The following is a 13,003-nucleotide window of genomic DNA, read 5'->3' on the forward strand; positions in this document are numbered from 1 at the left end:
AGCTTAGCCCAAGGGGATGAATTATTCATCCGAACTATCAGCAGATTAAACAGGAAAATATGAGCAGTTTTCATTAAAGTCAGCCATGTTCATGATTTTGAAAATACTACCAGTGCAATGAGCTGCCATGAAAATATTCTCAACTGTCAATTATAGCACTATTGTGGGAACTGGTATGGCCATCACTGAGTATGTCATCTAGTTTTTCATAATTGACACTTATCAACAGATGTTCTGTATTTTTGCATTCTTCAACTTTTTGATCAACTTTGAATGGAGTGATCATCAGAGTTAAGGAGTAGATAACAATGTATACTACACTCTCAAATATCCAGGTCAATTTGGCAGGTGCCTTATAAAAGCGTAATTTGGCCCTATCATCGATCAGAGCAAGCTGATTTTAGACTAGTGAGCATTAATTTTGGTTAAAATTTTCTGTTATTTCTGGAATTCGTTCACGATTTAGATACAGAAGATAAAAAAAGCATATTTTCATGTAATATGCTTTGATTAATTTATTTTTTGTATCCAGATTCCTCCTTAATTTGAATCTGTCCAGTTTCAATTGTTACAAAGAATTAGGTACTTATTGTAATTGTGAGACGTTTGATAGGAAAAATACATTCAACTATGAGACCATGAGAAATTTCCTCAGACAGACTGCCTTTATTGAGAGCGAACAAAGTGCGTTGACATATTTATAGAATATTCTACCTGTGTAGGAAAATCGATTGTAGATATGGTGTCTTGAAATAAACGAAAAGAGTTGGTGATGAATGGTGCTTAGGTATTATTGATGAAATTGTCATTCTGAATGTAATGTTTTTCCTTCTCTCTTTCTTTCAGGGTGCATCTAGTCCTGAACCTTCTTGTGTATATGTTGATTTACGTGCATTGCGGAATGATCGTGTTTCACTGGTTGAGCGAGGCAGTCCTCACTCTCTTTGCTTACTTGAATCTGGAAAACTTCTACCTGGCGTCAAAGTCATTATCGCCAATCCTGAAACAAAAGGACAGTGTGGAGACTCTCATCTAGGAGAGGTAAAATATTTCACCTTTGTATTTTAGATTTTTTTATTTATTTTTTCACGGAAAAACTAATTGTGGTAGAAATTTTTGATTTTACTTTGGCTTCATGAGTGCTATCATTTTTCCCAGTTACCTCAATAATTGGTTCTCTTTCATTGCTCACTAAATCATTCATTTAATTTATTGCGCTAGACTCATTATTGTAGAATCAGGCTAAAATGGAAGTAACAGAAATTTCATGTATTCTGAGACTTTCAGCCTGCTTTGATGCATTTCAATTAATTTGATGGTGGTTGGTGTTATTTATCAACACCTGTATAAGCAGCGTGACTAACTTACATTAATATCTAAAAGTAGTTTTTTGCTTTATTGTAATGTGGTCATGAAATCTTCATTTCCTCAATTTTATGAGAACTAGGGGGTTATGCCCCCTGGCAGCTTTGCGATCGAACCCACTGAAGCACTTCAGCACCTCAGCACCTCAGGTGGTATGTGTTACACGTTACTCTTATGATTGTATCTTATAGAGAATGATTTGACTCATCATACTATTTTTACAGAAAAAATATATTTAATAAAATATTTTTACAGAAATTTTTACAGCCGTATGGGGGACAGTACTGTCACAGGTTTAGCAATCCTGCGTACCCCAGCTGGTAGCCCCTGCCTCAAAGGGGGTGGGTAGACAGGGCTCTTAGCTGTGGTGGGAGCAACCTGTCCAGGAGAGGTAACTCCGAAATCAAACCCTGGTCCTCCAGGTTGGAGGATTGGGGCATCGGGCTGACTCCCCGATCCTCGGAAAAAATGTACAATGTCAAAAAACCCAAAAACATATGCCTCGGTAACCATGGAAACAAACGGACTCTTCGACTTAGATTACGGAAAAAGACACTCGCTTTTGGTACTTGGAATGTGCAAGGCATTTCCAAGAAACTGACGGAAGTGGTATCAGAGATAAAGAACCCCCATCAAGATCACCCATCCTTCAGAAGCATTCTGCTATTTATATTAAGGGTTGATTCATCAAAGGAATCTCATTTGTACTTACTAAAGTTTGTGTTCTTCATTTCCAGATCTGGGTTCAGTCCCCTCACAATGCCAGTGGTTACTTTTCAATCTACGGTGAAGACGGTGAGTGCAATGAACATTTCAACGCCCGGCTAGTGACAGGCAACACTGGAGAGGTCTATGCTCGAACAGGCTACCTTGGTTTCTTACGCAGAACAGAACCTCAAGCAATTACGAGTGTCACACACAGCGAAGTTACAAACTTATCTGCTTCTGATCTTTCTCTGGCCTCTCAGCCAATACAACCTCCTGACTCAGCTGGTAAGTTAAGCAGCAGAAGTTGGTCACTAAGTATAATACCAACTAGTAAACAACCAGATAAATTGTTTGCCAACATATTCCATGTCCAGCCGGCCTTACTGACCGTTCTTTAGGTGTAAGCCAAGAGCCAGAACAGTCATAGTTGCACAGAAAAGGAAATTAACCTGCGTAATATTTGACCCATTTTTAAAGCTTGGTTATATTATGTTAGCATGGTTATATTAATCGGTTATCATTTTTTGGTCTTTCTTTAGAATTACATGATGCAGTGTTTGTGGTGGGTGCGCTCGATGAAACCATTATGTTAAGAGGCATGCGGTACCATCCGATAGATATTGAAAATAGTGTCATGAGATGTCATAAGAAAATTGCTGAATGGTGAGTATTTCATGTTCTTATTAGCTCCTTTTTATACTTTTAGATTGACTCATCGCATCGCAGTATTTAGAAGTCAATGGTTAAAACATTTGGGAAAAAAGCAATAACTAAAATTGAGTCGCTAGCTGGTATGCAAATCTGGTCAACATAGCTAATGTGGTCTTGATTAGAGACCAGACAGTTTGGAGTTGAATCATCTCCAGTTTGCACATTGTCTCAGGTTTTTAAGATTATCCTCCAGTTTGAGAAAAATTGTCTTATCGTACTTAAAAATCCTTGAATTTTCTATCCTTTTGGACCTAATGCAGGAATATCATAAAAATCGGCACGGCTAAATTTTGGTATTTATTTTAATGATGTCCTTTACGGCCTGTTGAGCAGGATGAGCTTTTAAAATCCAACTTTTTATGGATTCGTGTTAATGAGAGGAAGGCTGAAAAGTGAATTTTTCAGTCCCCTTAGATTAGTGAATTTTCTAATATAGATGAGGAGCTTTTGCTGTATCTGTGTGGACGCTGCTATCACTCAGAGGAATTTGATCCATGTCGTCTGTCTTATATTCTCAGCTTGTAAGGAAACAAAAGTTCTGCAATTAGATCACCAATCAGTTCTTGCAACATTTCAACTAGATAGTGTGTGTATAAATGTCAAGAAATTCACTCTTCAGCAGTGCTTCTTACAAAATTGGCATAAAAAGTTGGATATTAGAAGCACATTGTGCTTAGTGAGGAACATCATATGAAATCATCTTTTTTTTTTTCTTGGCAAGGACCTTGTTTTTCTATCAGCTGACATTTTATTGTAATATGCATAGCAAATGTATCATTATTATAGAGTGCAGCTTTACTCTTGCGTACAAATACAGGGTGGCCATCATTTATTTCTTTGATTCCATCCATTCATTAAAATAGTTTAAAGCTCTAATTGAGGACACCGCACCAAGAACAGCCTATAACTGGAAACCGCGTTTTGAGAAAAACGCATTTAAAGTTTTGTTTTTGATGTACTGCGCAGACTTTTCTATACAGGTACCCTGTTTTGGTGTGTTTGGGTGACCTAACCCTTCTATTGAAGGATGCCGGGTAGATTTTGCGATACATATTGGGTTTACACTCTAATATATTTAATTTAAAAAAGCTGTTTATAGGTCATTATTACGCCCAACAGTCATTTTGGTGGCAATATGAAGTATAAATCATTTTAATCATGCATGATTAACGCAAAATGAAAGAATATCGATAGTGAGTAAAGAAAGGGGTAACTAGCATCCTATAGGCCCTTAAGTTTATAGGCCCGTTTATAGGTTGTTCTTGCACCCATCGATCCAGAGGCCTGACTTAACTCGGAAAAAAAGGTTTTTCGACCTTGAGCCGTTACCTATCTATATTCTATCGCTACCACAGCATAGTCCAGGGTACGTAGAATCCAAAAAGCAGATGGGGGTAATAACGACCTATACGCCTATAGGCTGTTCTTGGTGCGGTGAAAACAAAGTCGATTTAAAGGTATATCGGGGCTGACATAGGAAAATTACCGGTGTAAAGTTCCGTTCTATTATTGAAAAGAAACGTCCTTCATACTTAAAATGCCTGAAGGTTTCTCAGATATTGTTGTTTAAAGTACTCGAACACTAATACCACCAACTTCAGGCATATCGTAAATGTTGGTGGCCTAAAACTACCCCCCAGAGCTGAAGATTGCTTAAATTTTAATTCCATGAAGCTCTCCAAAAAATGACCGGTTTTTTGGGCAGTCAATTAGGCCGCCGAACGGAGTTTGAAATGGAAGCTTAAAATGACCTAAAGCTCACAGAAAAATTTTAAGATAAGGTAAGGACGGAGACAAGGAACAGTTTTCGAGTTATCGGGTTACTTGGGGGGGGGGGGGGGGGCAGGGGGGCCAATGGGACAAAAATCCAATCTAATATTTGCTGTTATCTTGTTAAAATGATGCTGCCATGGGCTTCTCATCGTTTTGCAAATGTGTTCAACATATCGATACTTCATTATTTTAACACGTATAATTGAAATTCTATGTCAAGGAGTCGATGTTTTGATTCGTTATATCGATTTTACACTAAAAATCGGTGGTTTTCCGGGATTCAAATTCGCTATCATCGATTTACGTAAGAGATAGTAATCCGTATGAGATCAGAAAAATCGTAACCCGGTAACTCGGAAACCGTTCCTACGCTCATCTTGAAATTTTTCTGTGAGCTTAAGGTCATTTTAAGCTTCCATTTCAAACTCCGTTCGGCGGCCTAATTGACTGCCCAAAAAACCGGTCATTTTTTGGAGAGCTTCATGGAATTAAAATTTAAGCACTCTTCAGCTCTGAGGGGTAGTTTTAGGCCACCAAAATTTACGATATGCCTGAAGTTGGTGGTATTACTATTCGAGTACTTTAAACAACAATATCTGAGAAACCTTCAGGCATTTTAAGTATGAAGGACGTTTCTTTTCAATAATAGAACGGAACTTTACACCGGTAATTTTCCTATGTCAGCCCCGATATACCTTTAAATCGACTTTAACTGGTGAAAAAAAAACCTCTTGAACCAATGCCGCATTGCATTGACTTAAGAGTGCAGTTTCTTGTCGCCGGATTTAAGAGTCCTGAATTCTTGTTTCAAGCGGATATTGCATTGATTCATGCGGATTTTGCATTGAAACAAGAGTCCAGACTCTTAAATCCGGCGACAAGAAACGGTGCGAGTTTCTTGTTGCCGGATTGTCTTGAACCAAGAGGTATTTTTTTTACCAGTTTTGTTTTCCAGCAGCTAAACAGAATCGTTTTATTTTTGGCTTAGATGACTCGGTAGACACTCTACTTCTAGAATCTGAAGAATTTTTGCTATTGACTCTTCAAAAAATTTAAACTCGTTCCGGCAAACCGTGCTGGGAGAATGTTACGAACAATCGACGAAATCGCACGATGAGGCAACTTTGGAGGGGGAAAGGGGGCATTTTAAAAGTGGCGCGGTAAATTTGGTTATTGTCCTCAATTCTGATGCTTGTAGATGGTAAAAGTGTTTGGAGTCACATTTTAATATAACTTGATTGTATTTTCAGTGCTGTGTTCACGTGGACAAACTTGCTTGTGGTAGTCGTCGAGTTGGATGGCAACGAAAGTGAAGCCCTAGACCTTGTTCCGCTAGTCACAAACATTGTTTTGGAGGAGCATCATCTCATCGTTGGAGTAGCAGTCGTTGTTGACCCTGGAGTGGTACCAATCAACTCTCGAGGAGAAAAACAGCGTATGCACCTGCGAGATGGTTTCCTAGCGGACCAACTAGATCCAATCTACGTCGCATACAACATGTAAAATTTGCCTCTCATATATAGTAGAAGGTCTTAGTTAACACAAATCACAGAACGTGTTGCAAAAAGCAGAAACGCCTAATTTTTTGAAGCTTTGAAAATATATTAAAACTCAATCACAAGCAAAATGCATGGCAGTTTTGATGTTTAATGCTATATTCTACTTGTCTGAAGAAAGTGCAACTTGGTTGTACTTATCATTCAAATAGGACTTGAATATATCACGGTTTAAGTCTGAGGATAATCAACAAATAGTTGTCATTTAGAGAACTTAAATTTTAAAAATGCTGTTGGTGGGAGGCAACTCTAAAAGGTAAAGGAACCATCTTAAAGAGGAGTTTCATTTGTTAAAATCAGAAATATTCTCACTGGCTGTTGGTTGGGTCTTTTGTTCTTTTCGCGAAAAATAGAAAATGAGCCAACTCGGTTGTTGATTCTCATGGCTATTTTCATCGCCTTGTAGTAACATTACCTTTTATCTGTGAGTGACTAAAGAAACCATGTTTTCTGTTTTAAATTAAAAACTCGATTTGCTCTTTTGGCTCCTCTATTCCACAACATTACTTTTAAAGATGACTTGGTCTTTATTTTTGACTGTCAGAGGTGAAATTATGTTGATGTTATTCTGTGTCAGTCAAGTCTGATCTGTTTATCTCTTCTTTCTCTTTTTGTTATTGTTTTATACTGACTGTGCTCATAGCTCATAGTGTTGTTCACCAGTAATTTGTTTGTACTTTGTACTTTGTAATTATGATTTTTGTTGTTTTTAAAATTTGACTCGACAAGGGTTTGATCGCTTGTTGGATGTATTTCCTGCAATTTTACTTACGTGACTTGTATTGCAGTTATTTTGTAGATATGACAAAAGAATCATCAAAAATTGATGTTTTCTCAGTCAATGATGATGAATCAAACTTATCTAAGACCATGCCTGTGGTGTCTCAACAATGGTTAAATGCTTGTTTTTATTTTTAATGTTTCAAAAAAATCTTTCGACTGATATGTTTGGGCAAACACATGTTTTCCTATATTCTTAAATGCTTTTGCCATCATTTAGGTATCGTTTTAGTGTTAATTTTTTTCAATTGGAGAGGAGTTCATGTAGATGACCGTAACATGCTTTTGACCATCAACAACTGATTTTTTTTTCCCACATAATCTTTTGTGCTAAGACTGCGCAAAGTTTTCTGCTTTGAGTTTTTGATTTTGTTATTCTTAAATATTTTACTTTTATCAGAGTGATATCGGAATCTAGTTCTGAGTTAATATGAGAGATCTCTAGGGAAGATGTTGTCAATAATTATGAGTATAATTCTCTTATCTTTTCCATTTGGCGGAAGGTCTGACTTCTGTACATTTAATCAGAACTTCGAATCTTTACTCAAGAATTTTCAAGCCATTTACTCATCATTCTGGTAAGCATCACATAAAAACTGAAAAGCAAGTAATTTTTCCCTCCTCGAAACTTCTTCGTGGTTCACCTAATTTATTAGTTTATTTTGCATCACTTTGTATATAGATTTCAATCTCTCAATTGTCCAAGCAATTATTTTGTGAGAAGAAATAAATGAAAAGTCGCATAGTAACAGCTTGTTACATATGTTAATAGCGTTTTTTAAAAATGATAGCGCAGATTGTTTCAAACATAACTTTGGCTTTGCCTACCTAGGTTTCCTTGTACCTAACTGTGGCCATATTATTATCCATCGAAATTTAGTAAGAGTTTGCCAGTGTGAACGGAGCCCAATGGCTGGCATGGACAGTAGAGTTCAATTACTTTAATACCGAATTTATGCTTTCATTGTTGGAGGTTTGCTCTTTGCCATTTTTCATGGTCTTTTGTAGTTGACAAGCAATGTGGAAAGTTTGAACCATTTTGTAGATTTTTTTTCTTGACGTAACATTTTTTAAATTGTTTCAAAGACATGGTAATTGTTTTGTCGTTACAAGTAGAGGTTAGGTTAGGCAATGTTGTAGAGTGGGTAAAATCAATGTCTTTTTTTTTGTCCTGATGCTCCTTTTTTCTTGCACAGTATGAGTTTTTGCTGGTTTTACCATCAGCTCAAATTACTCCGTCTCCCTGACGTTTTGTGTGTCCATCCACAAATATTTTGAGAATTTTGCTCAAGTGAATTTAAAAACTCACGACCATTTGCAGCCAATGAACCTTCGCCAAACTTTGAATTAAGTCCATCTCATGTGCTATACTTTATTTCATCGCTTGAAGTTCATTTTAATTTGCGTGCAATTTTTTCCCCCTCATTACGCGAGGTCCATAATCCTGATGAAGGCCGAGCTTGATATGTACCTTATTTTACGTACAACAATCAATTAGTGCCGAATTTCTTAAGGTTGTAAAAGTCATTGCCATGTTTGTGAAATGCAACATTTATCAAATTAATCAGTTACCATTCTGCATATTGAAGGGGGAAAAATAAGACAGCAAAGGCAGAAAAAATAATGCAGGATCATCGTGCTGCTTTAAGAAACTAATGACGCAGACTTTTTGCAACCTGCTTTGTCAGAACTTAGTGCAATATCGACGAGTCCAAGTGTTTCCTATAAGTTTGTATCGTACCCATTTACTTTTAATATTCATATTTTTTTTTTTTTCATTATTGTAAAGGTAATTTTTTACGCTTTTGTGTAAAAATCACAAAATCCAATGAAATTTTATTCACTTGCATAAAACCTTTTAAGGATAACTCAGAAATTTAACAAGGAAGGAAAAAGAGACTATAATAAAATTTTGAACAAAATTATTGTTATTTTGTAGTGGTCTCAGTAATATTAATTTTGAATTCGTATGCCTTTTTATCAGCAGATATTTTTTTCTGTACAGGATTATTTTGTTATTAGAACACAATTGTATTTTGGCATATATGTTACCTACCAAGTGTGTGCTTTTATGTATGTGTGTGTAAAGTAATCCATGTTTTATCAATGAACGTTGGTGTACTTTTTTCACATCTATGTGGAAGTATCAGATCCCCCATTTAAGTCTAAAAACAAGATGATGTGTTTTCTCCTCTATTTTCCTTCCTTTTATTCTATGTTATTCACAAACCCTAAGTGCATAAAATGAAATGATGGAACTTCATTCAACAGTGGTAGATAATAGAGACTGCTGTTTTTTTATCCGTTCGTTCTTCTTTTTTCAATCAAGTAAAACATTTTCCTAAAGACAGTCATTTATTAAGAGGACATATCCAGTCATAATTCTAATACCGTAATATGAGGATGTAGACAATAATTGATGTAACACTATTTTATGTAACCATTGTTTGATAACAAGTAAGATAAACGGTGATTCATGAGACTCCTCCAGAAAATTCCTTTTTCAGTTCTTCCCTCATTTAATTTCACTCTGTGTCGTCCTATTTTCGCATAGATTTATCTACCCGTGTATCTTCTGTTGATTCTGTTTACCATTCCAACTGACAGATATATTTGAGAATATCCTCATCATGAGAAGTTAACAAAAAAATTATTTTTAGGATATTGAGGCAATTCCAATGTGAAAGTCGCTGCAGAAGTGGAAGCAATATCCGAAACGTAGAATTTATAAAGTCAGGCCTTTGCATTTCTGTAGGAACATTTTAATAAGTAGCTGTTGAATATCAAACTTTGAAGTTAATTAGATTTTCAGTAGATAACTACCAGGTAAAAGTGAAATAACTGTAATCTTTTCGTTTTCCTCTACAAAGTATCTAAGAAGTTAAAATTGTCATCATTCTTTGTAAAAACAGAATGAAAAATTAAAGCAAAAATCAGCTCAACATCATTATACTTAAAATTTAGTAAATCATTTAGCACTAACTATAAGTTTGCCATTAGAAATTGGTTTCTTCTCTTCAGTTTTGGTTTAATCCAGTGTTTCTCTTTCAATAACTTGTTTACATTCATCTTGAATTATATCCCATAGTATTATTTTTTGGCATAATCTACTTTCAGGCAGGCTATCTGTGCCAACTTTTATCTAAAGCATTTGATTTCCATTCCCAAATTGGTGTTAATAAACGTTTTACAAAGTTGAGTCTTTTTAAAGGTTTGAAATTTTTCAGTTATTAAGTTATTCAGTTTCTAGCAACTCTTTCATGGCTTTGCCCCAAAACTTTGTCCTCCAGTACATTTTTTAAAGCCTTTAAAAACATGACGAGGAAGATCTTACGTGCAACTAAAGTAAGCTTATGTTTGAGTGGAAGAAGAGGAATCACTGCCGTAACAGTAGGAAAATAGATAATGTTATGATTTTTATTTTATTCACTTTTTCTTAGTATAATTATAATTTTTTACTTCAAATTTTCCGTAACTTTTTATATGTTTTTGCCAACCATATGAAATTACCAGGAAATATGGGAAATTTACTTCTACACTTCATAGAAGAAGTTTTAACGCATGTGCATCAAAACTTGTTGAATTGGAGCACACATACCGTAATGGGTCTTTTAATATTCAACTTTAGTAAGTCCCCTACCTATCTCATAAGAGAAAAATCCAGCTTTGCAAAAAGTTTTTAAGGCAACACTGTATAAAAGCATGTCTGGCTCAATAGAATATATTCTTTGTACATATTGCACAGTAGTGTCATCTGAATATGTATCTATTTGTATTTCCACTTTCTTATTATTTTTGTCTAGTTTTTGTATTGCGTTTGTTCTAGAAATTTGTGATATTTGTGATGAGAAATTTAGGTATTAAAAGTAGAGTACCGTATGAATATATGGATGAATTTATGTACAATCTGCATTGTAACTGTGGAGTCCTCTGATATGATTTGGAGGCGAATTTGTAACTAAGTTGTGAAGTAGAGCTTTAAGGTTTACATTTATTATTCCCAACATAGTGATATGGTTATGTCTTTTAAATTCATAAATTGTGCCAGAAAAATTTGTATTATAAATATTGAATAAAATATTAATTGATTTCCTAATTTTTTTTCCTTACACACAGAATTTTGGCTCCATTAAAAAAAAAAAAAAAAAAAAAAATTGAAAGATGAAAAACTTTTAATGTTATAGCACCTATCCAAAGTGAAATTATTTTTCCAATTCTTGCTGCTTCACCACTTGCAGCACGAGGGGGTAAATGGAGATTTGAGTGTTACTGTAAAATATGGCTGTTAAATGTTTCTTGCAGTGGCGTGAATGATCGATTATCAATGTTTCACCATTTAAAGCTGTGGTAAAGAATCGATTATTAAGGTGTTTGTTGCGAACACTTAAATAATCAATCCTTTTCCATAGGTTTAAAGGGCAGATAAATCGATATATCGCAAAGCACGCCACGCCACTGGTTTCTTGCTGTATGAAAAACAAAGAATCCATCATCATTTCATCAGCTTTATTTCATAAGATTTCCAAGAGTGAAAATATATAACTCAATTGTTTTATTAGACATCCTTTTAATTTATGGTGTACATAGTTGCTACTTGCATGCTTGATATGGGACTCAGCATCCGCACTTCGTCAGCCCTGAACAGGATCCAAGACAGCTAGAGAAGCAACCCTCTGGGCAACCAGGTGGCCAATTCTGTGAACAAATGCCGTTTCGATTTCAAAGATGCAATTTATAAATTTATTAAACTGACCAAATAATTGAGGGGCTTGGAGGACAAGGCTCATAGGTGCAGTTTTTTAAAAAATTGAGATATTGATTATTTCAACCAAAGCCAGTCTTGAAGTTTATTCAGTGAAAATTCCAGAGCTAAAATCTAACTTTAAAGCATCAAAAAGTGAGTTCAAACTCCCTTTCCACCATAAGGTCCCATGTAATTTTGAAACTTGAAATTTGTATTTCTTGAAATAGCAGAAACTGCACCTATGCGCTTAGTTTTCCAAGCCACTCAATTTAAATCTAATATCGTTAAAAAATTAATAGAAAAAACACATTAAAAGTACAGAATGTTCCAGACCATTGGGATGTTTCTAGGATAAAGGAACTGTTCATACTCAGTATTGCCAAACTTTGTATGGGAATTTTATTTTTTTACAAATGAATCAATAAATAGATTTGTGCCAAGACATTGCTGAATTTCATTAGTGCCATGGCATGAAGAATATTTAGTTAAATTTGCATGCAAACCAACACATTGGTTTGGTCGTAAAAGTAATACAATTTCTAAACAATTTTTGGCAAGACTAAATGTAAGTATGAAATTCATTTTATCATAAATACATAGCTTAAATGAGAAATCACCACCAGTGAGCTTCAGACACAAATTCAAGCACATTTTTTTTTATTTTGGAATTTCTCTAATCTGGATTATCCTCTTGGAAATATACAATCAACCCAAAAATGAGCAGCAAGATTATGTCTTTGAAGAAAAGTAGAAGAACACAAATTCAGAGTGAAAATTTGTCCTAGTTGTAAAAATAAAGTGCGGGAAAGTTTTGCCCTCAATATAGTGGCACTTACAACAGGTACACCACGCTGTACCTATTCCGTGGGAACAAATTACAAATGGTTTGGCATTACATAATTATTATTTTGTTGCGTCCTTTCTTCTTTGTTGACTTTTTGGGTAGTTGTCTTCTTTGACAGAAAATATAGTATAAATTGGATTAACAAATTAAAAATCTTACGCCATATCGTCGCGACAAGAAAGTACGGCGATCTTCCCTTTCACTTTCACCCATAATGCCAGCATCCGTGTTACTAAATGTGCAGAAGAGCATCTGAAAACATGGTAAAAGCAAATAGTGAGCCAAAAGCCATTTCTTTAAGATCAATCCAAAGTGAAAGAGCCTCGGCAAAAAATGGCTTGTTTTCCCCTCTTTCTGAACCGCGCAGATTTTATTAAAACATGGCCCTTGTGAGACCTTACTGTGACCCTTAACCAACCTACCTTCATTTTATTAATTTTTTATCGTAAAATTTGACTAAGATATTCCCTATTTTTCTCCTGTTTGGAGACAGTGCTTCAAATTGATTCACCATAAGTTAAT

General features: G+C 35.2%; 1 protein-coding gene across 6 annotated transcripts in view; it reads left to right on the top strand.

The window, feature by feature from the left end:
• Positions 1 to 10,989, top strand: part of DIP2 (disco-interacting protein 2) — a 194,080-nt gene extending 183,091 nt beyond the window's left edge. For all 6 annotated transcript variants that reach the window (XM_019042410.2, XM_019042407.2, XM_019042409.2 and 3 more), the window contains 4 exons: positions 847 to 1,041; positions 2,103 to 2,358; positions 2,613 to 2,736; positions 5,808 to 10,989. In XM_019042410.2, the coding sequence (XP_018897955.2) occupies positions 847 to 1,041; positions 2,103 to 2,358; positions 2,613 to 2,736; positions 5,808 to 6,060 (828 nt within the window). In that variant the 3' untranslated portion in view covers positions 6,061 to 10,989. The remainder of the gene's footprint in view (positions 1 to 846; positions 1,042 to 2,102; positions 2,359 to 2,612; positions 2,737 to 5,807) is intronic.
• The last annotated feature ends 2,014 nt before the right edge of the window (positions 10,990 to 13,003 follow it).

This window comes from Bemisia tabaci, chromosome 3 (assembly GCF_918797505.1).
Source record: "Bemisia tabaci chromosome 3, PGI_BMITA_v3".
NCBI lineage: Eukaryota > Metazoa > Arthropoda > Insecta > Hemiptera > Aleyrodidae > Bemisia > Bemisia tabaci.